The sequence below is a fragment of the Lissotriton vulgaris genome, chromosome 1_2 (genome assembly GCF_964263255.1).
Source record: "Lissotriton vulgaris chromosome 1_2, aLisVul1.2, whole genome shotgun sequence".
Classification (NCBI taxonomy): Eukaryota; Metazoa; Chordata; class Amphibia; order Caudata; family Salamandridae; genus Lissotriton; species Lissotriton vulgaris.
In genome coordinates this window covers 200058024-200085350 of record NC_141686.1, presented here as the reverse complement: position 1 = coordinate 200085350, position 27327 = coordinate 200058024, and the positions used below count along the sequence as shown (strand labels likewise).

General features: G+C 47.9%; 1 protein-coding gene across 1 annotated transcript in view; it reads right to left on the bottom strand.

Moving 5' to 3' along the window:
• Window positions 1–13762: 13762 nt before the first annotated feature.
• Window positions 13763–27327, bottom strand: part of LOC147734923 (membrane-spanning 4-domains subfamily A member 15-like) — an 81356-nt gene continuing 67791 nt past the window's right edge. The window contains exons 6-7 of the mRNA XM_086953105.1: window positions 17879–18001; window positions 13763–14384 (exon numbers count right to left, since the gene is read on the bottom strand). Of these exons, the coding sequence (XP_086809231.1) occupies window positions 14379–14384; window positions 17879–18001 (129 nt within the window). The 3' untranslated portion in view covers window positions 13763–14378. The remainder of the gene's footprint in view (window positions 14385–17878; window positions 18002–27327) is intronic.

Below are 27327 nucleotides of genomic sequence, written 5' to 3'. Positions count from 1 at the left end.
CTTCTTTATTTCTATACACTTTATAAATCTGTTAATATTATGTAATTATCTAAGTACTGGTGGACTCTCTGAGGAGGCATTGCGAACCATCAGGGGTCCCCGGACCACCGTTTCAGAATAACTGGCCTAAGCCACAAAACAGTGGCGCTTGGTGCTGCTTCTAGTGCGTTCAGTGTATAATGCCCCGGGGCTGTGAGGCTTAGGACTACAGTATTTTAAAATACTGGGCTTGTAAATAGGGTTTTCAACTTTTCTAAGAGAAAATATGAGCCATTTGTTGTTTTCAGATTCGTCTGTGGCTTGGTTGGGCAAATTCCTAAATGTATTTGTTCATTTGTAACATGACTTTTCTGTGTTTGTTTTCAGCTTGTTAGTCACACATCATTAACACGGATCTAGAACACATTTAAAAGTGTTTTCTATTTGCCATTTGTTGTATGTACATATAAAAATTCCAGTTTTAGTTTTTTTTATTGTTGCAGTTTTATATAGCGCAAGCAAGACCCGAAGGTATTGGAGCGCTTTACATGAGCATCAGTTACATTACAAAAGGGCACATTTTGGTAGGCACAGAGAGATTGTATGATTTCCCAGAATCACAGGATGTTGAGCCGAGGCCAGACTCGAACCTGGTTCCCCAGCTGCAAAGTCAGCAGCTATGACTGTTATTCCACATCTTTATTTTTGTAACAGCTGGGACATCCTAATACTGGTGGTGCCAGTAGAAGAGCAGTCAAATGACAACCCTACTTGTAAACAGCAGTGGGTTAGCATGCAAGATTCTCTGGCAGAATTTGGCACAAGCCGGCATACATGTCATTATCTTTAACTTGTAAAGGAGGAGATTTTGAAAACAAACTTGGTAAAAATTGGGAAATTTATTTTCCCCCATTGACTTATTATGAAGCAGAATTTTAGGCAACAGCTGAAACAAAACATTTTTGGCTTTAAAAATCGTGAGTCTACCACCTAAATTGGGTTTGTTGGCATGTAGGAACAGGCTACTTTTTAGGTCGAGTTTACTCAAACCTATTACTGCTAAACCAGAAAATTCCTAACAGACGGATTTCAAACAGTTCACGACAATAGAATCACGTGACAAGCTCCTCATGCACGAGCTTGCTCGAGCCTTCCCCCTGCCAGCAGCATTTCTCCTGCACTCGGCCCACCCCCTCCCTCTCCATATGGTGCGCTCTGCCTCAGGCCAGCATCTCTCCTCCCCTAATTATTCACTGCATGGCCGGCCGGCACATCAAAGGCTGCTGCTCCCCATGCGTCTCGTTTCACTTTCGCGGCAAACAGCTTGTTTGATTTCGCAGCCACTGCTTGTTGTCATTGTCATAGTTGTTTTTGTGTTTTTGTGTTTTTTTTTAAGTCCAGCAGGATGCCCTTCCTGTAAATTGCGGTTTTAGACTGACTTTGAGATGTTCTTATTATGGAACTTAACTCTTCTATAAAACAGAGCTTTAGCTGTTGAACACTGATTTACAAATTAACACTGCCAATAACGTTGGCCTTTGTAGGACTGCTAGAAGCAACACCCTGTTTCCTCTCTTTCCTGAAAAATACAAAAATCGTGGCATCAGATCAATATTTTGTCATCCTGCGCAAAAATAACGTTATCTCTCCGTAACTACTTTCCTTTCAATAGTTTCTGGTCTATGATAATGTCAAGTCTATTTTACTTAAGGAAGCAGTGTTGGGTAGAGTATTTTCTTACACTTTCTTAAAAAACTAACTGTGAAAGCGCAAAAAAAAAACTTTCGTGCAACATTTTTATCTCTGGTACATATTTGCCAGATTGTTGTGTAAACATCACCCATATGTGCAACTGCATCAAAGCCACATTTGCATCTCCTACCTATGATAACGATCTTTATTTACAAGGAGACAATTTTCTCTTTATTGTGCGATGGCAGACTCGCATTCAAACACATTTAGTAACTATTGCAACGTTTCACACCACTCCAGACTTGGTGGCGGCTACACTTGATCCTGTTTTACAAGCAAGGTGCTAATGCATTTCTGGTGGCCCCCTACATGCTGCAGGTACGTCTCACTTAGCTCGTGCTTTTAAAACGTATGCTTTTGCCAGCTAACTCGTTAGCAGCTTTCCTATAGCTGCTTTTAAAATCCCGTACTTTTTTTTCTAGCTCCTCTTGCGGCTTCATTTTGCTCGCCCCATGTCTGCTCCTTCACTTACTCCCACCCTTAACCCCCACCCCCCAACACCCAACCATGTTTTTCCAGCCGTTGACAGGACTCACAATTGGTCTGAGGCCAGTGCGAACACAGGACACACACTGCCAATACATTAAAACTATTGCTGGCAGGGCTGGCTCTCTAAAGTATTTGCTCGCAGCTTGTGGAATGCCCGGCACCAAACATCTGCGCACACCTCTTTGGCGCTACAAAACTGCCCTGGTGCTTTTTGCGAGTGTGCACATTAACTCAGCTGTTCCAAATCATCTCTGCACTTACTGTGCTCGTTTATGTGATACAAAATACTGCCAATTCATTACCACTAATGCTTGCAGGGCTGGCTCTTTAAAGTATTTGCTCGCAGCTTGTGGAACGCCCGGCACCAAAGCGCTTACATACATCTGCACACACCTCTTTGGCGCTACAAAAACTAACCTGCTGCTTTTTGCGATCGCGTGCATTAGCCCAGCTGTTCCAAATCATCCCTGCAGGTATTACTCTGCTCGTTTATATGATACAAAACACTGTCAATACATTAACACTAATGCTAGCAGGGCTGGCTCTTTAAAGTGTTTGCTCGCAGCTTGTTTTTGTTTAACACCTTGGCTGCTAGAGGTTTTCCCCTCTATTCCCATTGTTTCATGACGAGCTCAGCTCGTCATAAGCACAGCTCTACTGTGCCTCATGACGAGCTGAGCTCGTCATGAGCAGGGAAGGGGTTAAATGTAAATCATTCCATATCAAGCCGTGTGCTTCCAGCCTGCAGGCGGCTGCACCGCTCTGCGACCAGACGTTTGAAGCCCATGTTTTGGGCCAAGCAGTACCCCGTCACATATAAACACAGCCACGTTTATTGGAAATAGATAAAACAACAGAATGCGTCTTGTGACCCTAGAACTGGATGTACAGACGATTCAAGGGCTTCCAAGAGGTTTATAATCCTGCAGTGCCGGTCTAAATCTAGCTGCTATGAAGTGCAGGTGCGTCATTCATGCTGAAGTAACCGGGGCCTTCAACACATTGGACACTGCGCTGCCTCACACACACTGTGCTGCCTCACACACGCTGCGCTGCCTCACACACACTGCGCTGCCTCACACACACTGCGCTGCCTCACACACACTGCGCTGCCTCACACACACTGCGCTGCCTCACACACACTGCGCTGCCTCACATACACACTGCGCTGCCTCACAGACACTGCGCTGCCTCACACACACACACTGCGCTGCCTCACACACACACACTGCGCTGCCTCACACACACACTGCGCTGCCTCGCACACACACTGCGCTCCCTCGCACACACACAGCGCTGCCTCGCACACACACAGCGCTGCCTCGCACACACACAGCGCTGCCTCGCACGCACACAGCGCTGCCTCGCACGCACACAGCGCTGCCTCGCACGCACACAGCGCTGCCTCGCACGCACACAGCGCTGCCTCGCACGCACACAGCGCTGCCTCGCGCGCGCACAGCGCTGCCTCGCGCGCGCACAGCGCTGCCTCGCGCGCACACAGCGCTGCCTCGCGTGCACACACACAGCGCTGCCTCGCGCACACACACTGCGCTGCCTCACAAACACAGTATGTAGTCACACACTGCTGTGTGTCACTCACACTGTCCTATCACACACACTGCGCTGTTACACACACACTGCCCTGTGACACACACACTGCACTGCCTCACACACACACTGCGCTGCATCACGCACACACTGCCCTGATACACACTGCGCTGCCTCAACACTCTACGCTGCCTCACACACACACACTGCGCGGCCTCACACACACACTGCGCTGCCTCACACACACTGCGCTGCCTCACACACACTGCGCTGCCTCACACACACTGCGCTGCCTCACACACTGCGCTGCCTCACACACACACACACTACGTAGTCACACACTGCTGTGTGTCACTCACACTGTCCTATCACACACACTGCACTGTTACACACAAACTGCACTTTGAGACACACACTGCACTGCCTCTCACACACACTGCGCTGCATCACACACACTGCCCTGCTACACACTACACTGCCTCACACACACACTGTGCTGCCTCACACATGAACTGCACTGCCTCACACACGCACTGCCTCACACACTGCGCTGCCACTCACACACTGCGCTGCCACACACACACTGCCTCACACACACACACACACGCTGCCTCACACACGCTGCCTCACACACACTGCCTCACACACACACAATGTGCTGCCTCACACACACACACACACACACTGCACTGCCTCACACACACACTGTGCTGCCTCACACACTGCACTGCCACATAATTACACAGCTCTCAATGCAACATACACTCCAAATACCACTCAGTGCCACATAATTATATGCCACATAATTACACTGCACTCAATGCAACATACACTCCAAACAATACGACTCAGTGCCACATAATTACATGCTACATAATTACACTGCACTCAATGCAACATACACTCCAAATACCACTCAGTGCCACATAATTACACGCCGCATAATTACACTGCACTCAATGCAACATACACTCTGAACAATACGACTCACTGCTACAAAATTACACACAACACAATTACACTCTACTGAATACAACATACACTCCACACAATACCACTCAATGCCACATAATCACATGCTACATAATTACACAGCACTCAATGCAACATACACTCCAAATACCACTCAGTGCCACATAATTACACGCCGCATAATTACACTGTACTCAATGCAACATACACTCCAAATACCACTCAGTGCCACATAATTACACGCCACATAATTACACTACACTCAATGCAACATACACTCCAAATACCACTCAGTGCCACATAATTACACACCACATATTTACACTGCACTCCATGCAACATACACTCCAAATACTACTGAGTGCCACATAATTACACACCACATAATTACACTGCACTCAATGCAACATTCACTCTAAATCCCACTCAGTGCCACATAAGTACACTCTACTGAATGCAATGCACACTCCACACAATACCACTCAGTGCCACATAATATGCTACATAATTACACAGCACTCAATGCAACATACACTCCAAATACCACTCAGTGCCACATAATTACTCTACTGAATACAACATACACTCCCCATATTACCACTCAGTGCCACATAATTACACCCCATATAATTTCTCTTCTCAATGCAACGTAAATACACTCCACATAATACCACTCAGTGCCGTATAATTACACACCTCATACTTACACTACTCAATGCAACATAAATACACTCTATCTATCACACTCACTCTATCGCCATCACTCTATCTATCTATTGCCCTCACTCTATCTATCTATCGCTTCACCACAGCATCACTCATGGGAAATACAACTCACTAGGTGCTACTACAGCATCAATGAACGCCACAGCATCATTCGTCGCCAGCACAACATCACTCAGCGCCACCACAGCATCAATCTGTGCAACCATTCAACAACTGGTTCAAATATGTTCTCTCAATCTTTCAAGCTTTATTACAAATGTCACAAAAAGATGTTAATATTTTGTCTTTTCCGACAAATGCGACCCGAGAGGCATCGCCAAACCCATGTACGGCAATTTCTTCTGCAATTTCTCCACCCCATCCTCTTCACCCCCTTGGTCCTCTGCCTTGTCAGTCTGCACGCTCGCCGCCACCAACAGCTTCTTACCATCCAGCGGAACAGGCCCTGCCCCACCTTGGGGCCCTGTTTCTTTCACCGATCCGTCCCCCGTACCCACCGACCGGCAGGCCTTCTTCCTCCCTCCTTTAGTCCCTTCCCCCCATGCATCCCACCATGCGCCCTCAACTGATAAAGTTGCCGGGGCATCCCTCTCCGTCCGCCGAGTCTCCGCCGGCTTCACCCCATCTCCGATGGCCCGACTGGCGCCATCTCCTGTTTCCTGGAAAACACCAATCTTGCTCGTTGCCGCTCTGCCCTTCCCCCAATTCTCAACCTCTCGCACCTCACCCTCCTCCAACTCATCTTCCTCATCCTCATAATTCAATATCTCATCCTCCACATCCGGCGCCACCCACTCACGCACCTCAGTCACCACTCTCTTGGCGCCTTTCCCTTTCACTCCAGGCACAAACTCGCACTCCAACATCGCCGTTGCCCGCTCCCTCGGTGGAGTGCAGGCCGCCGCGGACCCCCTGCTGCTTCGTCCCGGCGTTTGGAGGCCGTTTTGCGCCCCGCCGGCCCATCCGATCCTCTGCCAGCTGTCCCTGCTGGCCTGTACCCCCCCGCCCCCCGAGCCGTATGCGCCCGGGGCGGCCCCAGTGCCACCAGGTCTCTGCACCGCCAAGGCAGTCCCTGACCCCTCTGTCCAGGCCCACTCCCCTTGTGCCCGTGGAATGCCTCTACCTTGTCCGCCAACTGCACCCCTGCCGCGCGCAGGTGCCGAGGCCCCTTTGTCCCTGGGCACCCCACCCGCTTTCGCCTACCTGGCCGCACAAAGGCGCAGCCACTCCCCCTCCTACTCCTCAATAATGCGACGCTGGTCGCGGACCCTGTCCTCTTCTGTCATGTGTTCCCACCTGGCATAACACGAACTCCCACCTCCATGTCCCCCAGAGTCACCTTCCCAGGCGGGGTGCCGGGGGGCTCCCCGCCGCCGTCCCCGTCCCTGCCTGCTGCTTCGCTCTCAGGGGGCCCTTGCCCTTGGACCCTTGTGCCCTGACCACACCCTTCCTGCACCCCAAAAGGTTTATAGACTGCTCACTAGGGGGGGCCCACTCCTCCCCTCCGGACTCCCCCCCCCCCCAGACAGCATGTGGGCAAATTCATCCCCAGCAGACACCTCCCAATCACCCAGGTCCTCCCCCCAGCTACCATCACTATCGCCGTTGTCCCCATAGGCCACCAACGGCCCTTCGGTACCCGGCCCACCAACGGGTGGAGCGGAAGTAACCAGGCCCCGCCCGGGAGCCACGCTAGGTTGCTGCGGGGTCCCAGCCCCTTCCCCCAGGCCTCGCAACCCACCCGGCACCTCACCCCCCCTCTGCACCTGCAGGGAGGCTCTGCCGCCTCCCTCCTCGCTTGGAAGCCTCCTGCTGCTTTTTGCCCCTCCCCCGCCCGACATACCTCCACGAGCCCTCAGGGGCTCGTCCATGCACGCGGCGATGACCGCGGCAACTCCCGCAGAAGCGGACCTAGGCGTGCGGGTCATCCCGACCCATGCCTGGTCCAGAACGCCGGGCTGGAGATCGGCCCTCCCAGCCCGGCCGAGCACCAGCAGCGCCGCCCGCACCGCCTCCGCGTCGGGCGTGTTCATTCTCGGACCGGGGCTCCGTGCACGTCCGTTCGACACAATTGCCCTCGCTGAGACACTCCGCCTGATTGCACACCGGGGCACCAGTGGCAACACTCGCTCTCTAATTTAATCACCGCCTCTCTAACTGTCCTACCAAACCACGCTAAAACTATCCCTTCACAAAACGAAACCTATTCCCTGAGGCACTGGGGACAGGAAGAGGAAGTCCTTCCCCTCCTGTCCCCTTAAGTAACCTCCTATCCCCCACCCCCTAAAACCCACCCCCCTGACCTAAGCCTCTGCCTGCTGTCCTCTCGCGTGAACACCCCGGGAAAAAGACTGGTCTGTCGACCTGCTTTTCCCGGGGGCCGCAATGTTTTAACGAGGATTGCAAAATTTCTAACGGTGATGAAGTTGGCCCATCCGATCCTCTGCCAGCTGTCCCTGCTGGCCTGTACCCCCCCGCCCCCCGAGCCGTATGCGCCCGGGGCGGCCCCAGTGCCACCAGGTCTCTGCACCGCCAAGGCAGTCCCTGACCCCTCTGTCCAGGCCCACTCCCCTTGTGCCCGTGGAATGCCTCTACCTTGTCCGCCAACTGCACCCCTGCCGCTCGCAGGTGCCGAGGCCCCTTTGTCCCTGGGCACCCCACCCGCTTTCGCCTACCTGGCCGCACAAAGGCGCAGCCACTCCCCCTCCTACTCCTCAATAATGCGACGCTGGTCGCGGACCCTGTCCTCTTCTGTCATGTGTTCCCACCTGGCATAACACGAACTCCCACCTCCATGTCCCCCAGAGTCACCTTCCCAGGCGGGGTGCCGGGGGGCTCCCCGCCGCCGTCCCCGTCCCTGCCTGCTGCTTCGCTCTCAGGGGGCCCTTGCCCTTGGACCCTTGTGCCCTGACCACACCCTTCCTGCACCCCAAAAGGTTTATAGACTGCTCACTAGGGGGGGCCCACTCCTCCCCTCCGGACTCCCCCCCCCCCCCAGACAGCATGTGGGCAAATTCATCCCCAGCAGACACCTCCCAATCACCCAGGTCCTCCCCCCAGCTACCATCACTATCGCCGTTGTCCCCATAGGCCACCAACGGCCCTTCGGTACCCGGCCCACCAACGGGTGGAGCGGAAGTAACCAGGCCCCGCCCGGGAGCCACGCTAGGTTGCTGCGGGGTCCCAGCCCCTTCCCCCAGGCCTCACAAGCCACCCGGCACCTCACCCCCCCTCTGCACCTGCAGGGAGGCTCTGCCGCCTCCCTCCTCGCTTGGAAGCCTCCTGCTGCTTTTTGCCCCTCCCCCGCCCGACATACCTCCACGAGCCCTCAGGGGCTCGTCCATGCACGCGGCGATGACCGCGGCAACTCCCGCAGAAGCGGACCTAGGCGTGCGGGTCATCCCGACCCATGCCTGGTCCAGAACGCCGGGCTGGAGATCGGCCCTCCCAGCCCGGCCGAGCACCAGCAGCGCCGCCCGCACCGCCTCCGCGTCGGGCGTGTTCATTCTCGGACCGGGGCTCCGTGCACGTCCGTTCGACAAAATTGCCCTCGCTGAGACACTCCGCCTGATTGCACACCGAGGCACCAGTGGCAACTCTCGCTCTCTAATTTAATCACCGCCTCTCTAACTGTCCTACCAAACCACGCTAAAACTATCCCTTCACAAAACTAAACCTATTCCCTGAGGCACTGGGGACAGGAAGAGGAAGTCCTTCCCCTCCTGTCCCCTTAAGTAACCTCCTATCCCCCACCCCCTAAAACCCACCCCCCTGACCTAAGCTTCTGCCTGCTGTCCTCTCGCGTGAACACCCCGGGGAAAAGACTGGTCTGTCGACCTGCTTTCCCCAGGGGCCGCAATGTTTTAACGAGGATTGCAAAATTTCTAACGGTGATGAAGTTGATTTCCTGCAAGTCTGCGCTGCTTGGGGCACCCACATGCCTTTAGCCACACGGTGCCACGTAGACGAAGTGCCACCTTGTTTTGGTTGGCTGCCTATGTTTTTCTTCAATTTGACAACCACGTCTTCAGCACAAGAGCTGCGACTTCTACGCGCCTCTATGTTGGATTTCCTGCACCATACATGCAGCAGCGCTACGGAGGCTGAGAAGACATGCTTGTTGCAGTCGTCATCGACAAACTGTTACTATGACGGAGCGCTAGTTGGATATATGGCAAGCGGCATCTAGTGATGGACAAGTGCAGTTTTGGGCTCTCCTGTTTTGGTGTGTTACCAACCGGACTCGTTGTGGGCTTAAAGAAAAAGAAAATATTTTTTTCTTTTGGCAATGCATTTCTTGACTATGGCCTCCTCGCAATTTTGTTCTATTTACCAAGCTACATGAGGAGTCACGGGGAAGAAAAGACACAAGAGACAATTCATAAGAGTTTTATCTGATTGCAGCAAATAGCATTGGAACAATTTGGTAATTTGTTCAAAGTGTTGTTAGTGGTCTTGCTTACGTTTTATCACAGCAGATACCACAATGTATGGCAGTTTTCCTAGGTTTGTTACAGGTTATTCTTGTGGTACTCGGGTGAGAATTGACTCACCGGTATGGGTTATAGTTTAAAGAGGCTCTACGGTTATAGTTTTTGCCTTATTTTTGGAAGTAATTGTTTTGTGATGCCACAGTGAATGCGTTCCTACTCATGGGTGGCCCATGTGTTTCAGTGGGTGACAGTCACAGTTTTATCTTTTACATGAGGGATGGGTTTGGGTAACAGTCCCATTTTAACATTTCACAATCATTGACCTCGACATGGGGGTAGGTTTATGAATGAGTTCCATTTACATGGCTTATTATGTTAACCCTTACACTGGGTTGGGTTGTGGGTGTTGGCCCCAGTAACAAAGGTACATACCTACATACGGTGTGTGTTTATGGGCGTAGGCTCACTTTGTGTTTTGTCATCTTGCTCTGCACGTTTGTCTCCTCTATGGGTCTGATGTGTTTGTAAGTCGCCCAGCGCATCACTGGTTAGTGTCGTGTGTGTAAGTCGCCCTGCACCTCATATGTTGTCCTGTGCTTCTCATCCAGGGACTTATCATCTCGCGGCTGGATTTCAGCAATGCGCTATTCCTGGGCGCACCCGAATCTACCCTGAATAGACTGCAGCAAGTGCAGAACGCGGCTGCCAGGCTTTTGACGGGTCTCCCTAGGCATCAATCTGCCCGCTTGGCGTTGAGGGCACTGCACTGGCTCCCTGTGAGGGACAGGGTGAAATTCAAGTCACTCTGCATCGCCCACAAAGTTCTGCACGGGGTGGGTCCACCTATTCTGGAGGAGATGGTCCAGCCCTATAAGGCCTCTCGCTCCCTTCGCTCTGACCACCAACATCTCCTTCAGGTTGGCAGGGTGAAAAAGGCAAGAACTGGTGGCAGAAGGTTTTCAATAAATGTGGCCTCCTTGTGGAACTCACTGCCCTTACAACTGCGCTCCGAAGCCAGTCTTCTTAGGTTCCGTAAACTTTTAAAAACTTTTTTGTTCTCTGTTTAATTTTTGCATTCTTTTAGTAGTGTTATGTTCTGATAAGCGCGGGGATGCCTATTGGTAACCAGGCGCTATACAAAACTCAGAATAATAATAATAATAATAAGTCGCCCTGCGCTTCAGGTGTTGTTCTGTGTAAGCCCCCCTGCGCCTCACTGCGTGTATCCTCTGTTTTGTTCACCTGGTGGTACACTTGTATATTTCGTGTTGGTTTCACCTTTATTGCCTGTTTTTGGCCTTGGTCCATCTTTCACTACATTTTGGATTTGTTCATTGGGAAGGATGGGTATGTCATTGTTTTATCTTGCTTACCATCATTTTCCTTTTCCTTCTAGTTTTGTATCGTTCTTACACTAGCGAAGTTGTATTTAGCTTTGCTTCAATGAGTTTCAACTTTTTCTTCTTCTGTATATTTTCTTGTTTATAGTTATTCCCATGTTTTCACATGATTTAATTTTTCTTTTAAAAGGAAGGGGATAATGTTATATCTTCACTGTGAAATTTAAAACTACCCAGCCTAGCTGTCCCCTAGCTGCTCAGCCAGTGTGAGAGATGGTAACGGAATGTTGGTGTGACTGTGATGAATGGAATGCCTGGGTGCCTGTGTGGATGAGTGGTGATAGTTGGAGGTGGGCTGAGCAGCAGGGAGGCTGCTCCTGGTGGGGCTGGAAACTGGGCTGAAGAGATGGCTGACAACATGAACAAGGACTTATGTATTGGCTTACATGGAACTAATAAAGACATTTACTTAAGTCAAACCGGCTACCTGTGTCATGGAAACTTACTGTGACTGGTTCACATGGGGAAGGTAAATGATGCAGTAAAAATGCAGGTGTTTTTCATTGCCTCAGAACCTGAATTACATTGGCCAGTATTCGCAGCCAAAGGAGAGCACAGTCCACTGTCTCAGGGTACATATTAAGAAAGATCGCGCTCCAACATGTTGCAGGAGTCTTTGGTATTGAGGGAGTGAGCGAACAGAGAGCTCTTTAGGAGAACTAGAGAGCCTCAAAGGCTAGCATTGCTGGTAGATAAGCAGGGTGCTAATGAAAAGATCAACAGGTTTGGATGGGGAGGTAGATGAGTTTATGGAGCCCAGGGATCTTTATGTTCCAGATATACCACTGGCAGGTGGCTTCTGTGTCATATTAGGCAAGCGGATGCTTGATTTTGTAGACCCAATGGAAGGAAATTGCAGAATTAATGGCACAGTAAGATCAGTGCCTCTGTAGTGGGTGTTAAGGTGGTTAGGGAAAAATGGTTTGCCCTAGATTTACTAATGTGTCCAACATAGTTCCAGGAAGTGAGATTCTTGTCAGGATAAATTTACATGCAAGTGGTTATCATACGCATCTATGTGATTACACTGCAAATCTGGCATAGATCTTGTCCCCTTGGGTCAAATATTAACACCCTTGGTCAACAGCCATTCACTCACCTCCATCTTGTCTCACTGTAAAGAGAAACTAAAACGATCCAGGATACCAAATTTGCAAATCCACAAGCGGCACCAGTAATCGTTCAGTGGCAGTACTGAACGAATCCCATTGGTCAGGACGCCTTGTGACTAATAAATCAACTTCGTCGTAGACATTTCACATGACGGAATCTACGCTCTGATCCACCATAATAAATATTGTGAAAGCTTCAAGAAATGAAACATGATAGGTTTTGGTCACTAGTACAAGATGGTTGGATGGTATAACTTTATTTTCGAAACAGCCTCACTTGTTACAAAAGAAAGTCCGAGTTCTATTTAAGATATTGGCCATTGTTCATTGACCAATTTAGGGTAGGAGCTCTTCCTTCTTTGAGAACAAACAGGAAGTGCATCTGCAGGCCAGAGTTCTTCACTTGGAATCTGTCTGTCTCCTAGACATTGCTTGATATCAGCAGCAATGCCTTGGATGCAATACCTTTGCCCTTTAGCAGAAAAGCTATGAATGCACTTTTGAAGCCTCATCACTTGGAATGAATGCCCATGATGTCCAGAAAAAAAGCTGCACAGTTCTCTAAAATACAAAGCTTGTTTTTCCCAAGATTATTTTTTAGCTCCAGGAAACCTCTGGTATCAGTGCATTCTTACCCGACATAGCATTATGTAGACTAACATAACATATTGCGTTTTTTAATTCTAGTGTAGTTTTAACCACTGAAGCAACCAAAGCGTGTTTTAGGGATATGAGTAGTTTTGCAAATTTTAGGGAGCTGTTGATATTACAGTTTGGTCTGGGGACGGGTGGATAGGTTTGTAAATCTTTACCGGATATGAACTTAATGTGGAACTATCATAATTAGAGCTCTTCAAGTGATGGGTGTCACACTCCCAATGACGGAATATAACCGGTGAGGGAATAAAGCAGTCAGCCAGGAGTAGGCACTGGAACAGCAGTAGGATTTGGCCTCCTATTGGAAAATGAATCTGGATGAGTGAAGGGGAAAATAAGAAGAGTAAACTGTCCTGTGACATATATTGTTTCTAGATGGAAGGAATTGAGGCTAAAGTAAACCATCAACTCCAATTAAAGCTTTTTTGAGGCTCAATAGTTGAATCTCTTTGTGGCAAAAAGCGTTGGACAAGGTGAATAAAGGCACCAGTTTAATTTTTCATATCAGTGACACTGGGACCGGAAAACTTGAATAGAAGGGTGTGTTCTTCCCCTCTCAGGGAAAGGCACTGGGATTGGGTAACTTCAGTGGGAGGGTGAGTCTTCTACCTCTCAGTGACGGTATTGTCATTCGGCGTGCAAAATGAAAGGCGGTGGCTATGACCTATGAATTAGAGGCAATGGGTGCATATTGTCTGGTAAAAAGTCTTTAATCTTCATAACACACTGCAAGTTTGTAAGAGTGGGATTAGATGTTGAAGCTTTCTTCTCACAAACAAAGATGCAAAAAATACATAATTAGTTTTTCTGGAATACAAAAATGAGAAGAAAAATATAAAAGGTTGATATTATATGCCCATCAATCAATGTACACCATGTGGCGGACATCAAGTTTAAATCTTTCTCTACAGAACACTTTGGACGATCCCGTCTCACCTAATATAAGTCCTCTATGTAGCGATCACAAAGGTTTGTTGCTAACTACTATAAAGCTCCTGTTGTGCCCATATTGTCAAAAAGCAGTTGCACCTAGTACAAAACAATAGTTTAATGAGTTCTGCGTGGTATTTCTGCTATCTTCCAATCAGTTTCTTTGTCCTTCATCAGGTGATTCTTCAAAACATCCTCAAAAAGGCACAGCAGAAATGTAAGTTAGATAATAACATGGAGGGTAACATTGCAAGGAACCAACAGGGAATGTGAACATTTTCGCGTTCAAAAAGGCACTGTAGAAATGTTGGCTGAATACTGAAGAATTCATTGTATTATCGCAAGAAGCCAAGTCGGGATGTCGAAATTCATCATTTTCAGATCTGCAAGAAGAAAGGACAATTTAATTTAAAAAATGTATATTCACTCCATCAAACTTTTCAGTGACCAAGCTTTAAAAGTATCAGACTATGTATCTTACTCCTAGTATAGGTGTGTTTGAAAGGCAAACATAGCTTCCAAGAAGTTCATAAGGATCTTGCTCAATCCATGAAGTTTTAGTTAACACAAGTGAGAGAGAAAAAAAATCCACAAAATAAATTCTGCACTTGAACATGCAAGTTTGATTACAGCTAAAGAAGAAACATTCCTAGAGGTTTTATTACCACTTATTTTGATGAAGAAAATTGCAAATGTACTTCCTAAAAGAGAACTGCTTGAAAAAATGGTAGATTTCCGACAGGGACCTAACTGAACAGGACAAAAAAGAATGTCACCATTTAATGAATGAATGAATGATTACCCATTTCTATAGCGCATGGTTACCCTGAGGCATCCCAGCGCTTACGTGGTCCAGTCGCCACCATTGATTTTAGCAGAATAGGAAGGTTTTCAGCATCTTTCTAAACCTGAGATGGTTCTCCTCCATGTGGATAGCATCTGGAAGATTATTCCACAGCTTTGCGGCCTGTAGAGAGAAACGTCTGCCCCCGGTGCGCGATCTCCTAGTCTTGGGGATTGCCAGTAGATTCTTATTACTAGATCTCAGGGTTCTACATGTTTGATAAGGAGTAAACAAGGGTGCCAGAATGTCTGCTCCGGAGTTATGCAGGGCTTTATGGGCAATAGTCATTGCTTTAAATTCGATTCTTTGTTGCACAGGCAACCAGTGTAGTTGCCTCAATGCTGGTTTGGCAGAGGTTCTGCGTGGGATATTTAGTAGCAATCGAGCAGCACAGTTTTGGATGGTCTGAAGGATCTTAATTGTCCCTTTAGGGGCACCCAGATAGACTGCGTTGGAGTAGTCTAGTCGTGATAGTATCAGGGATTGTACTAGGATCCTTCTAGCTTCAAAGGGAAGTACTCCTAGGACCTTTCTGAGTGCTCTCATGAGGGCATAACCAGTCCCTGCTACCTTCCGGCCTTGGACCTGAAAGTTAAGGGCTGGATCCAGCCACACTCCCAGGCTTTTAATGGCTTTTAGGCTTTTAAATGCAGAGCAGCATTTTCAATGTTATCCCGTCGCCAGATTTGGCCCGATTAAAAACTGCTGCACCACTCAAGTGAGAGTTAAACAGTCCTGGAAAGGGGAATAGGGATCCAGCCTTTAGCTTTTTCAGATCAAACTCCACATACTTTTCTGTGGTGTATTCTGTGGTCTGGCAGATTATAAACCACTCTTAGGTATTGTAGGTGGAGCTATTGCTGGTGTTCTGGTGGGGGCGCTTTTTTAACCATGGTTTCTGCCTCCCAGATGGTGTCCTGGAAGCTGGAGGAACGGACTCGGGGCCAGTTAGGGTATGGGCATGAGGAGGGTGGTGTTCTGCATACCCGTGAGCTGCGGCGTAGCGTGGGTTGCCAGCGCCTGGGGCAAAAGTTTGAAAAAGTATTGCGCCCTCTAACCCGTGGACCTTCAGCTCAGGAAGTGCTAACAGTCCATGGGTTATGGGCGCAATACTTTCTTTTAAACATTTGCTCCCTTAAGAATTTTGCACCTGAGGCAACAGCTCCTGATGACCCCCCACGCAACGCCACAGCCCGAGAGCCGTTCTCAAGGTGGGTGGGCAGCTCAGGGCCGGTGCTCTAACACTTTGGCTGGCTGCAGTCTCCCACTTGCCACTGTTGCTATGGGCTGGTGGCGGGGCGTGGAAGCATTGGATGGCAGAAGCCGATCTGGGTTGTCTTGCATGGAGCATGTGCTGCTGTTGAGGGTAGGTTGTCCCTAGCCGCAGCAAGTGGAGTCCTGGGGTTGCATTGCCAGTTCCTCTGTTATGCTTGCAGGGGATGGGCATGGTCCAGACTGCATCGCTGCCTGCAGAATCTGCTCCAAAGAAGCTCCAGCTAGGTTTTCCTGGGGAGAGATTTACACCCGGTAATACGGAGTCCAATGTTTCCAGACCCAGAGTTAGCCTCCCATGCAGTAATCTTTATCCAAGACACCGGTCCAATCTAAATTAGGTGTAATCAGCCGATGGACTTAAATGCCTAGAGTGCCTCCATCTTTTACTCTATTGCACTTTGAAAACACCCTGAGATCATCCACGACTAGAAATGCAAGATGGCACCCAATCCATTTACTTCTGGAGATAAAGATTTAGATTAATCGTAAAAATGCACTGAACCCTCCACTCCCAGAGCTTGAAAGCCAGTCTGCCCCATTCATTCTTGTAAGTGAAAGCCTGTTCACAGTGAAAACCCTGGTGTATATGTAATGAAAGAGGAGGATGGGGATAGAGCTCTGTTACAGATCCCGTATAACAGCCTGACCTTAAGGTCTCCTGTGCAAACCAAGATCATAGAACTACACCCATCCTATCAGATATGTGGTATTGCGACTCCAGCACTGCTGCAGAATCATTCGGACCCGGTGCAGACATACTTCCTACTCCTTGCAGAAACACATTACAACCAACTTTAGATAGGAAATGTTCCACATCATCCTTTGGTCACAAACAGGCAGAGAAGGCCTCCATACCACAATCTCTCCATAGCCAACGGCGAGCCTGTAATTGGGGAGAAAGACTGCCTCGGTGTGTTAGTCACTGCGCTGCTGTACAAGTGCAATACTCTCAAGCCATGCTATGCCAACGGTGAAGGATCTGTGCTGCAGCACTTAAATCCCAGTCACAAGACATATTAGATTATCAAACAAATCTACCCTTGAACCCAGGGCTGCCACAAAAAGTTTGCCACCTTCCTCCCATTCACACTGGGCCACATTTGATGCTTTTACATCGACATTTGAAGACTCCTGTGGTTGCTATTAAGTTACAACCTAGTTTTGCTTTAGACAGACCCTGAAGGAGCCCCTCAGCCCTATATTATCCAACACTAGGTTTGAAAGACATTTTTCTGTTAAAGTTCCAATCCCAGCCAGTCCTATATGGGCTGTGTGTATCGTTATGGCAAGCCTAGGTCAAGAGCAATAGACAAACATTTGGTTATTACATTCTCAGACTCTTTTTCTATAGAATGTGATATGCACACCAACCCATCGAAGACATTAATCTGTAATGCCAGTTAGGGTGGGTGGTGGTGCCACTGCCAGCCCTTGGCCTATGGTCTCACCTCCCGCCCAGGGGCACTCTCACAGTTCATAAGATCAAAAAGTAAGACTCTTGTCCTTATTTACTAACTTTTTGAGTGATTGAGTGAGAATGCAAATGATTTAACTTGATACAAAAAAGATCAGCGCGTGCAGCGCAGAATTGTGTTGCATCATGCAAGCTCCCACATACATGTCAGCAAACAAGGACCTCTGTGAGGATGTCCCAAAGCCATGGGACAACCGTTTGAAGAGATATAATGCTATCCAGCCCTGGGAAGGTAAGGCTCTGTGAGCTGGACCTTTCCCCAGAGACTCTAGAGCTGTCCTTACCATTGGATCATATCGCTGGACGTTCCTCAGTGCCTTCCATCCAAAGACTAAGACGGCCACTGCGGTTCCCAGCTGCAGGAGGATGAAGAGTTGGAACATGATGTTGCAGCCAATTTTTAGGGTCTGTTGAAGGGAAATACGAAAAACATCAATGAATAAAGAACTACCAACAACATTGTGTTAGTGGGAACCTTCGTGGAAGAGTGAGAGAAAATCCCAGATTATTCTTTTTCAAGAAGGGCGTGTAGGAAAATTAAATATTAGTTGGGATAGATGATAGACACTAGTCTGTTAGGTCCAGTCAAAGGTTTCAATAGTTTAAACTTCAGCTCAACCCCTGATGGTTCTGGCACAGACCAGACAAGCTTAACTTAAAGAGAACATTTTAAAGCATTTAGAAATATCAAAACAATTAAAAAGGCAAAGGCCCAAACAAAATAAAAATCTTACTCCAGTTTATAACAGATAGAGAAAATGTAATAACCAGAAAGGCACCAGAATGACACATAGCCAATAAGTGGAATCGAGAGGTATCAATTGAAAAATGTCATGAAAAATAGAGAGCCCAAGGTAAGCAAATGAACGTGGTAGAGTGGGACCAAGGTACAATTACAAGCTGACCAGAATGAAGCCTGGGTAGAATACTCAAAGTGGATAGGTCTTGGTGAAAGTCTGGAAGTCCAAAATGTTTCTAAATCCCTATTAAAAAGGCGGCATTGCCCCTTTTCTTTAGAAAAACTTTGACATTTCTTTGAAGAACCAACCCAGAATGGAATTTAGTTAATTTTGCGTAGAAAAAAAACCTCCCTAGGCGGGACCCTGCTGAAATTGTAGTCACTGCCATGGAAACGAGATGCCTGAAGCAGGTTGGTCCTGCTGGTGGTCTGGTGATTTCTCGCTGAAATGTTTCTAAGTCCCAAGGCAGAAATGAACTTAATTGTTTTTTAGGAGGTGCAGGGAACCAAGCTAAAAATGAATCCAACATTGTAGAACTGCAGGGCGGAAGACTTTTCTGGCTAGTCCCACTGCAGCTCTGTAGGAAAACTTTTCAGACGTTTTCAGACTTTCTCTGGTGCCCAATCAATTACAGGAGTACCCGTCTAAGGCATCTAGACCCACTCTCAGGGTGCCATGCAGAGTCCAGTCCAGGTCCAGTTAATACTGGTCCGCTGGGCACTTCAGGAAAAAACCTCTTTCAGCTTTTTGTGTCCCTGTAGCCACACTGGAGGTCAGCCAACTGGCCCTTGTAGTCCACTGTCTTTTCAATGTTCAAGAGGGAGCAGGTGCAGCCCATCGGGTCCTCTTACAGGTCTCAAACAGCATGTGCAGTCCTTCTTCTGTTAGTCCCCAGGTCCAGAATGTTCTGACGATGGTGCCTTGGGGTGCCACATTTAAGCCTGGCACCCTCTAGTGGATGGGGGTGGGGGGTGGAGGACTCCTGGCTCTTACCTAACCTGTGGAGTAAAAGTTCCCAGGGACAAACCTACACACTTTGGCAGCAGTACCGATTTGACCTACTGCAAATAATTTAACAGTGCAACTTATTCCCAAAATCCAAATAGGGGAACGCCTTGTGCAGAGCCGTTGTGCCCAGCCAGGTTTGTGGCCAGGATATTGAGAAGTCTCCTTCTCTGTGGTCACTCAAGATCGATTTTGGGCGAAGCTTTCCTCCACTGGGCTTGGTGCCTATCCAACCATGGGGTGAAAAACTGGGCCTTTTAAGCTCTCACCCCAACACTTACTTATGACTGAGTAGGCCGTTTTGAAGTTAATTATGTTCCTGGGTACACCCCCAACTGTCCTGCCAGAAGAAGAAAACATCTCCCAACCTGAGGCCACTGTCCTGCTCTGCGAACAATTTTTACACACCTTTCACACCACATTCGGGCCAAGAACAGACTGAGCAGGGATTTTTATTGAGTATAAACATAACTCTTTGGAGTCTGTAACTGGTAAAGGTAAAAAAAATCTATATAAAAGTGTACAACCTATACTTTTACTTTTCCTATATGTTTTTTTACAGCCTGACCAGTGACAATGTTGTTTAAGCACTGGGGAAGCATGCAATTTCTAATGTCACATATTTATTTATGCATTTATTTTTATAGCCATTACTCAAAAGTGCTCGAGCGCTTTATAATAAAAATAGATCATTACATTAGGTACAATATTAGACAATCCTAGATGATGGTAACATTGCATAAGACACAAGATTACATGATTGAAATATAATGCTTCCATGAAATGAGCAAAAGGACCCAAGAGCCTAGTATACGTTATAAATTACAGCAGTCATAGCAGTTGAGTAACAGTAACAGTGTGGACTGATACCAAGGTCCAAGGCAGGGTCTAGGAAATAGATGTGGCAAGATCCGCCTCAAGTGAATGCTCAATCAATCAGGTACTTATATAGCGCTGCTTATCACCTGTGAAGGTATCCAGGCGATGTGCTGCAGTGTCAGTCGAAGATCCAGGTCTTGAGTCACTTCCTGAAGTGAGGCAGCGAGGGGAAGGATGGACTTGGAGGGGAAGGGTGTTCAAAGACTTGGTGGCGATGTGGGAGAAGGAGTGTCCCCTGGTGCAGTAAAGCATGGTACCTGTGGAGATGAGTGGAACGGAGGTTCCTGGGAGGTAGGTGAAAGTTCAGGCAGTGGTTCATGTAGGCGGGTCCTTGGTTGCGAGAGCTTTGAAGGCATGTGTCAGGAGCTTGAATTTACATCTTTTCTGGATGGGGAGCCAGTGGAGGTCCCACAGGTGCTGGGTGATGTGGGCCTTCTTTAGCAGGTTGAGGATAAGTCTGGCTGCTGCGTTCTGGATTGTCTGGAGTCTTCTCATGAGTTCAGCAGTGGTGCCTGCATAGAGTGCATTCCTGTAGTCCAGCCAGCTGGTGATGAGGTCTTGTGTCATAGTTTCCTGGTGTTGATGGGGAGCTGTAGGAAGCTGGCTCTGTATATACTATACCAAAGTGAGGTTGTAGTGTGCAGAGAGTCCAGTGGAAACCCAAAGGTAAGCAGAGGTAAAAGTAGATAGCACCTTACTCTCTTTTTATGGTACGGTGGGCGAGCAGTAAGTCTTTATCAGAGGGTAGTGTTAAGCATTTGTTGTACACACTCAATCAGCAAATGATTGCCACACACTCTAAGAATGAACTCAGACCAATTTTGTTTGTATAAAAATATTCTTTTAGGTATTTTATTTCCTAAAACCAAGCATGTATGTGATGTATACCATGAAGTAATAATACAGTTTGAATTGCAGTTGAATATATACTGTGGGTTGATTACAGTAAAATCACTGGTAATGCAATGCTTTGGAATATTGTACATATACTTTGCATTGGCTTTTCAATAGGATGTAAAGAAGATTACTTTACAGATTACTTTTCTTACACAGTGTAGTATACCTGGACACTACATAACATAACATACCATGTGTATTTGTAAAGCACACATGCACCCCCAAAGAGGCATCTTGGCGCTGAATAACACATGTTTATTGTTACCCAACTCAATGGTACTCATTATATCGACCTCAGAAAGGATGAAAGGCTACCGGGACCCGCCAGGATTTGAATCTGTGACCATAAGGTCAAACACAAGCCCTTGCAGTGGATGCATTCATCCACTGAGCCACCACACCTGGCTAACAGGGACTGGGTGCCCCCTAAATACTGTATTCAGGGGGCATTTTAGGGGTCTCGAGGTTAGTAAGCAATGGGCTACTGACCTTAGGGTGACTACACCCTTGGTGTGCTCACCCTACGTGGCGGAGGAAGCACAATCCCTAATCCTGATTGGGGAGTGCCTGCCATCTGCAGCATGGCAGACACTGAAGAGTGGGCTTTACCTTGCCTCCCCCACTTGAGGGGTGGGGTTGGCAGAGGTGGGCACACCTTCTGGGTTGGCTAAATTTTCCTGCCTGTCTCCACGCAGAAAAGGAGGAGAGACAGGAAGTGGACCTGCTACTGATAGCAGCAGAGGCTGAGGGTCGCATTACAAAGGCTGCAAGGCATTTGAAGCTCCCCTGCCACAGATGGCTCTTCATGGCCTTGGGGAGGTGTGACCACCTCCTCCCAGGAAAGGCTTTGTTTCGGGCTCAGGGAGCAAAGGCTCCCACCCAAGGGGTCCAGAAACATGTCTCGTGGTGCCAGGTTGGTGTATGCCAGTCAGGGAACCCACCAGAGGCTGGTCGTTTTTCATGGGTATCTGTAAGATGCACTCTGAGTGCCTTTTTCATTAATTCCCACACTGGCATCAGTGAGGGTTTAATCTATGGAGAGGTTTGATACCAAACTTCCCGGTTTTCAGTGAGGCCATTATGGTGCTGTGGAGTTCGTAATGCCAAACTACCAGCACCATGTACTCTTAATCGCATTACTTTACTAACAATGTCTAAGAATTGGGTTAGACACTGTAGGGGTACAGGGCTCATGCACCTGTACCCTCACCATTGATACAGTGCACCCAGCTAGAGGGGTGGCTGACCAATGCAGGGCATTGGTTTGTAGGCATGGCACACAGGGATGTGTGCCATGTCGACGCCTCATTTTGTTCTGCACCAAAACACGCATCCTGCAATGGCAGTGTGTGTAAGTGAAGGTACAGGGCCTCTAAGTTTGGCACAATAAGTTTTGGAGCCCTTAGAGGCCTTCCCTGGCCACAGTGCCCTTGGTATCCATGGTACCTTTTACAAGGGAAGGACATGAGGCCAGAGAGGTGCCAATTGGGGGTACATGGTACAGTTTTGGGAAAGAACACAGACCCTAGGAACCTGATTGGCAGGGACCCTGGGCACATCAAGTCAATGTGCACCAGTAGTCTGGCAAAAAGTGGGCGGTTACTGCAATAGAAACCCAGCCTCCTACAGGAGCCACTTGAAGACTTTGTGGAGCGTGTACAGAGTGTGGATGCAGGCTGTGGAGACAGCATTATCATGACGTTTCATTGAGAATTTGCTGTCCAGAATGATATTGAGGTTGCGGGCATGGTCTTTTGGGATGAGGATGTGTCTGAGTTCCAATGGCTACCAGGAGTCCTTCCAGAGGGAGGTGTGTCTGCAGAAGATTAGTACTTCAGTTTTGTCTGTGTTGAGGTGCAAGCAGTTGTTCTTCATCCAGGCTGAGACATTCTTCATCCAGAAGTGGAAGCTGCTCTTCATTGTGGTGGGGTCCACTGACTGCAAGAGGGTGAGCTTGGTGTCGTTGGCGTAGGAGATAATGTTGATGTGGGGGGATCTGACGATGTCAGCAAGTGGTGTCATGGAGATGGTAAAGAGAGTACAACTGAGGGAAGAACTTTGAGGGATGTCGCAGATGGTGAACTTGGGTTGAGAGGTGAAGGGAGGAAGACGGATTCTCTGGGTGCGCTCCGTGAGAAAGGATGCCATCCATTTGAGCGTGTTGTCCATGATTCCGATCTATTGCAGTTGATTGATGAGTGTTTGGTGGGAGACTGTGTCGAAGGCTGCGGAGAGGTCATGCAGGATCAGGGCGACTGATTCTCCTCTGTCGGGTAGGGTGGGGTGGGAATTACATATTTTGGGGCGATCAGGGCTGTCTCTGTAAATGTAAAAATGTAAATGTAAATGTATTTATATAGCGCAAATCACTGACCGAGGTCGGTATCTAAGCGCTTGCTTAGGGAACCCGTCCTGGTATTCCCCTGTGAGATAACCCCAGCAGGGTATCCACAAGGTGAAAGCCAGGCATCCCGCCGCGAGGGGCCGTTGTGGAGATTAAGCAAGCTATTGCCCAGAGTCGCAGAGTGTGAACCCGTGAGTCGAAAAGGCACCGGAGCGAGGATTATCAAGTCCGTGGAATTTTTTAGCCCAAGACCCGCCGAGGCGGGGTATTGAACCCTGGTCCAGGGCCGATCTCAGTTTCCGGGTCTGCCGCCTCTAACCCCTGAGCCACACTTCTCTGTGCTGGGGGTGGCTCTGAATCTTGTTTAGGAAAGGTCCAGTAGGTTGTTTCTCTCCAGGTGTTCAGTGAGTTGGAGGCTAATGGCCTTCTCTAGGACTTTGGCAGGAAACGTGAGCAGTGAGATGGGACAGTAGTTCTGGGTTCGCTGGGGTCTGCCGAGGGTTTCTTGAAGAGAGGTCTCACCTCTTTGGGTTTCTAGGCGTCGGGAAAGGTGGCTGTGTTGAGGGAGGTGCTGAGGATGGTGCTGAGCTGGTGCTGATCTCGTCTCATCGGAGATTAAAAAGTTGGTGGGGGCATGGGTCAGTGGCTGCTCCAAAGTGGATGGAGTTCAAGTATTTGTGTTCGTGTACTAAGCTGTTCCCATGTGGTGACCAGGTGGTTGGAGGCAGTGGTCGATGCCGAGGAGGTCGGTGGGTTGAGTGATGTGAACCTTGAGGAAGTGAGGCTACCTAAAATGTCTTTGAAAGAAAAAGGCTTTAAGCTCAGATTTAAAAATAACCTTTGAGATAGTAGTGTGTAAATCTGAGGAAATTAGTTCCATAATCTGGCAACGCTTACTGATAAGGATTGCAACACAAGTCATTCCTTTTTGAAGGTCAAAGGTTCCCAGCAGTGTTCGGACTATCCAGGATAGTCTTATGCCCCACTTAAGTTTTTCAGCCAGTTGCCGTGGATGTGTGTAGGGCCTTGTGAGTGGTACAAGCAGTCTTTTATTTAGCCCTGGCTTCAATGGGCAACCAGTGAAGGTATACCGGTATCTGTGGAATATGGGAATTCATGTTGGCCCCATAGACAAAACGTGATGCTGAATGAATATTCATTTAAGAGGGGATGCCCAGAAACTATGTCAAACTCAACTAAAATAAAACAGAGGTTATGGTACTGGTAGCCTTCCCTCAATCTGGTCCTCAAGCTGGTGGTCAGACACAAAAGGCCCCAACCCTTAACTACCATTACCGTTCAATATCTTGGTGTGGTTATTGAGGTGGGAGAAGCAGGCAGCAGATATCCTACCAACTTGGGGTTTGGCAGGAGAGGTCCTCAAAGTTTTAAGGACAATTCTTCCTTTTCTCCCTGACAAAACCAATGATCCTATTATTCAAGCCGTGATGGGTGCAAGAATTGATTATGCTAATGCTTCACCTTCTTGCACTATTCTAGATTAAAACTGCCATAGAATGGAGTTACTAAGCTTCATTTTAAATGGTGCCACCTTGCGTGCATCTCAGACAATTTGCAGACTTTGTGCTGGCTCCCTGTGCATGAACAATTACTATTCAAAAGAATATGCATCAGTTTTACAGTCATCCAAAATGGATGCATGTACTTGATCAAGCAAATCATTTTCTGTTACATGCTGCCTAGAAGCTTATGCTTCTCTGGGGCATGTTTGCTGAAGTGCCTAAAGTTATGAAATCCTACAAGATCAGCATCACCTTTATACTTAAGGCAGCCTCATCCAAGACTGCTTTACTATCAGAGCTTAGATACTTCTCTACCTACAAAGACTTTAGGAAGAAATGTAAGAGTCATCTCTTTAAGCTAGCGAGAGTGCGAGGAAGTAGATGTACTAGCAGTTACCTCAGTGGCTGGCTGCCTCTTTTTTTTACATGTGCTCTCTCTGTAAGTACAAACAATAAACAGGATAAATAAAAACACTTCCCATATAGTCCACACTACAGTTCACCATTCTTACAATGAGCACACCCTTTGGTGTCGCATGCTGCCTATCCAGTAATGCTCTTCAGTGCCTCACTGGGGCATGAAGTGCTGTATAAAAGCCACTACAACTATAATACACTGAGTGCACGTCGAGTTCAAGCCATCGAGTGGATCCAAATAGGGTGCAATAGCGGGCCAAATACCACCACAGGCCACACAGATCTCCAACAAGTAATGATCAAGGGATTAATACTACAGTACTTACAAAACCCTATATACTCTCTATAGACAATCACACCTGCAGGGATACATGCTGCATAGTATTGAACATGTGTCTAGTAGGGATAAGCACCTGGTCACAATTTCTAGATAAGACACTCGAGTCACCCAAAACTAGACAATAGTCTATATACTGGCTGAAAGTAATTGGTTTAAAAAAATAAATGATTATGAGTAGGCTGTCCGGTTTTCGGTTTAAACCGACTCTGCTCGAAACTACACTACCGAATGAAAATCAGCTGACACTGTTTAAACCGAGTGTCACTGATTTTCAGTGCTGTTGCACCACTTGGCCACTTGATGGAGCTACAGCATTGCAGACCACCGAGAGAAGAGGCGGCATGCAGAAGTTTTCTTTCGTGCGTTTTTAAATGTGCCAGAATTGATTAATGAGGCCAGTGAGCACGGGCTAGAGCAACACCAGGCCCAGTTATACGTGCGATTGCCCTATTCACCCCCGGGGTATGAGGGTGATTTTCTCAACTGTTAGAGGAGGCTCCTGCCCATTGCACTCACCAGTTTTTTAATTTTACCATTCTAGATCCAATGAGCATGTCTGTTTCAACCCCCCCCCCCCCTTCGTCCCCCCATGGGCCTGGCTCTCGGCTCCGCTGCAGACTCTCATTGTGGTCTCAGCCAGGTGCGCAACACCCATTGATCTCACCCGGCTTCAGCCACCCCCCTGCCCGCCCTCCTGTTGTGTATGTCAGCCCGGGCTGAGACAGGTTCGCGGGCTGGTTGACGTCTAATTGCAGCTGCAGCAGAGTACTTCACAGGTCTTTAAAAGACCGGGTACTTGTAAATGAGGCTTTTGTTATGTTTTGTGTTGTGCCTTATGTTACCTCCTTGCTTGCTGCTCAGCCAGTATGTATGTGATGTCTGTGTGGAATGTTGGATGACAGAGTGAATAGAATGTTAGTGTGCTTGGTGTGGATGTGGAATGACAGTTGATGAGAGAGGGCTGAGCAGTGACCATCCTGCTCCTGGTGGGGTTTTCCTCCTGTACATCTTACTTCAAATAAAGAGCTTCAAGAAACTACCTGACCATTCATCATTTCATTCACTACATTTTGGCGACGATTGAAGAACTCACAGCGTGCTACATCCTATTTACAAGGTACCTTCAAGCAATACAGACCTAAAGAGAAGAATTCAATTAAGGTAAAGGACTTTTAAATTATTAATATTTTCTTCATGCTACCTGGCACTCCGAAACCCCACCAGTGACCCCGAAATCGGTCGCCCTAAACTCTCATATGTGCCAGATCTAGCTCAAGTACTGTACTGTTTACAAAATTCCTAACTAGTAAACTTTAAAAGATTATTGAAAGCCAAGTACTGTTATGATTCGCTTTCTGGCTACCAAGCAGAGGGGAAAACGTGTGCTGCAAAGGGAAAAGAAATACAAGTGAATTCCATCAAAATTCGGTTGCGTGGAAATACAGTGATTTGATACTGTGATCTACTGAGTCTGACAACCTTTCTTGCTACAAAAGAGAGAAGGAAAACGAGTTGCTTTCATTTAAAATTCTCTTGTATGGAAGTTTGAGAGCAAGGAATTTATATAAAACTGTCCTATGAGTACAAT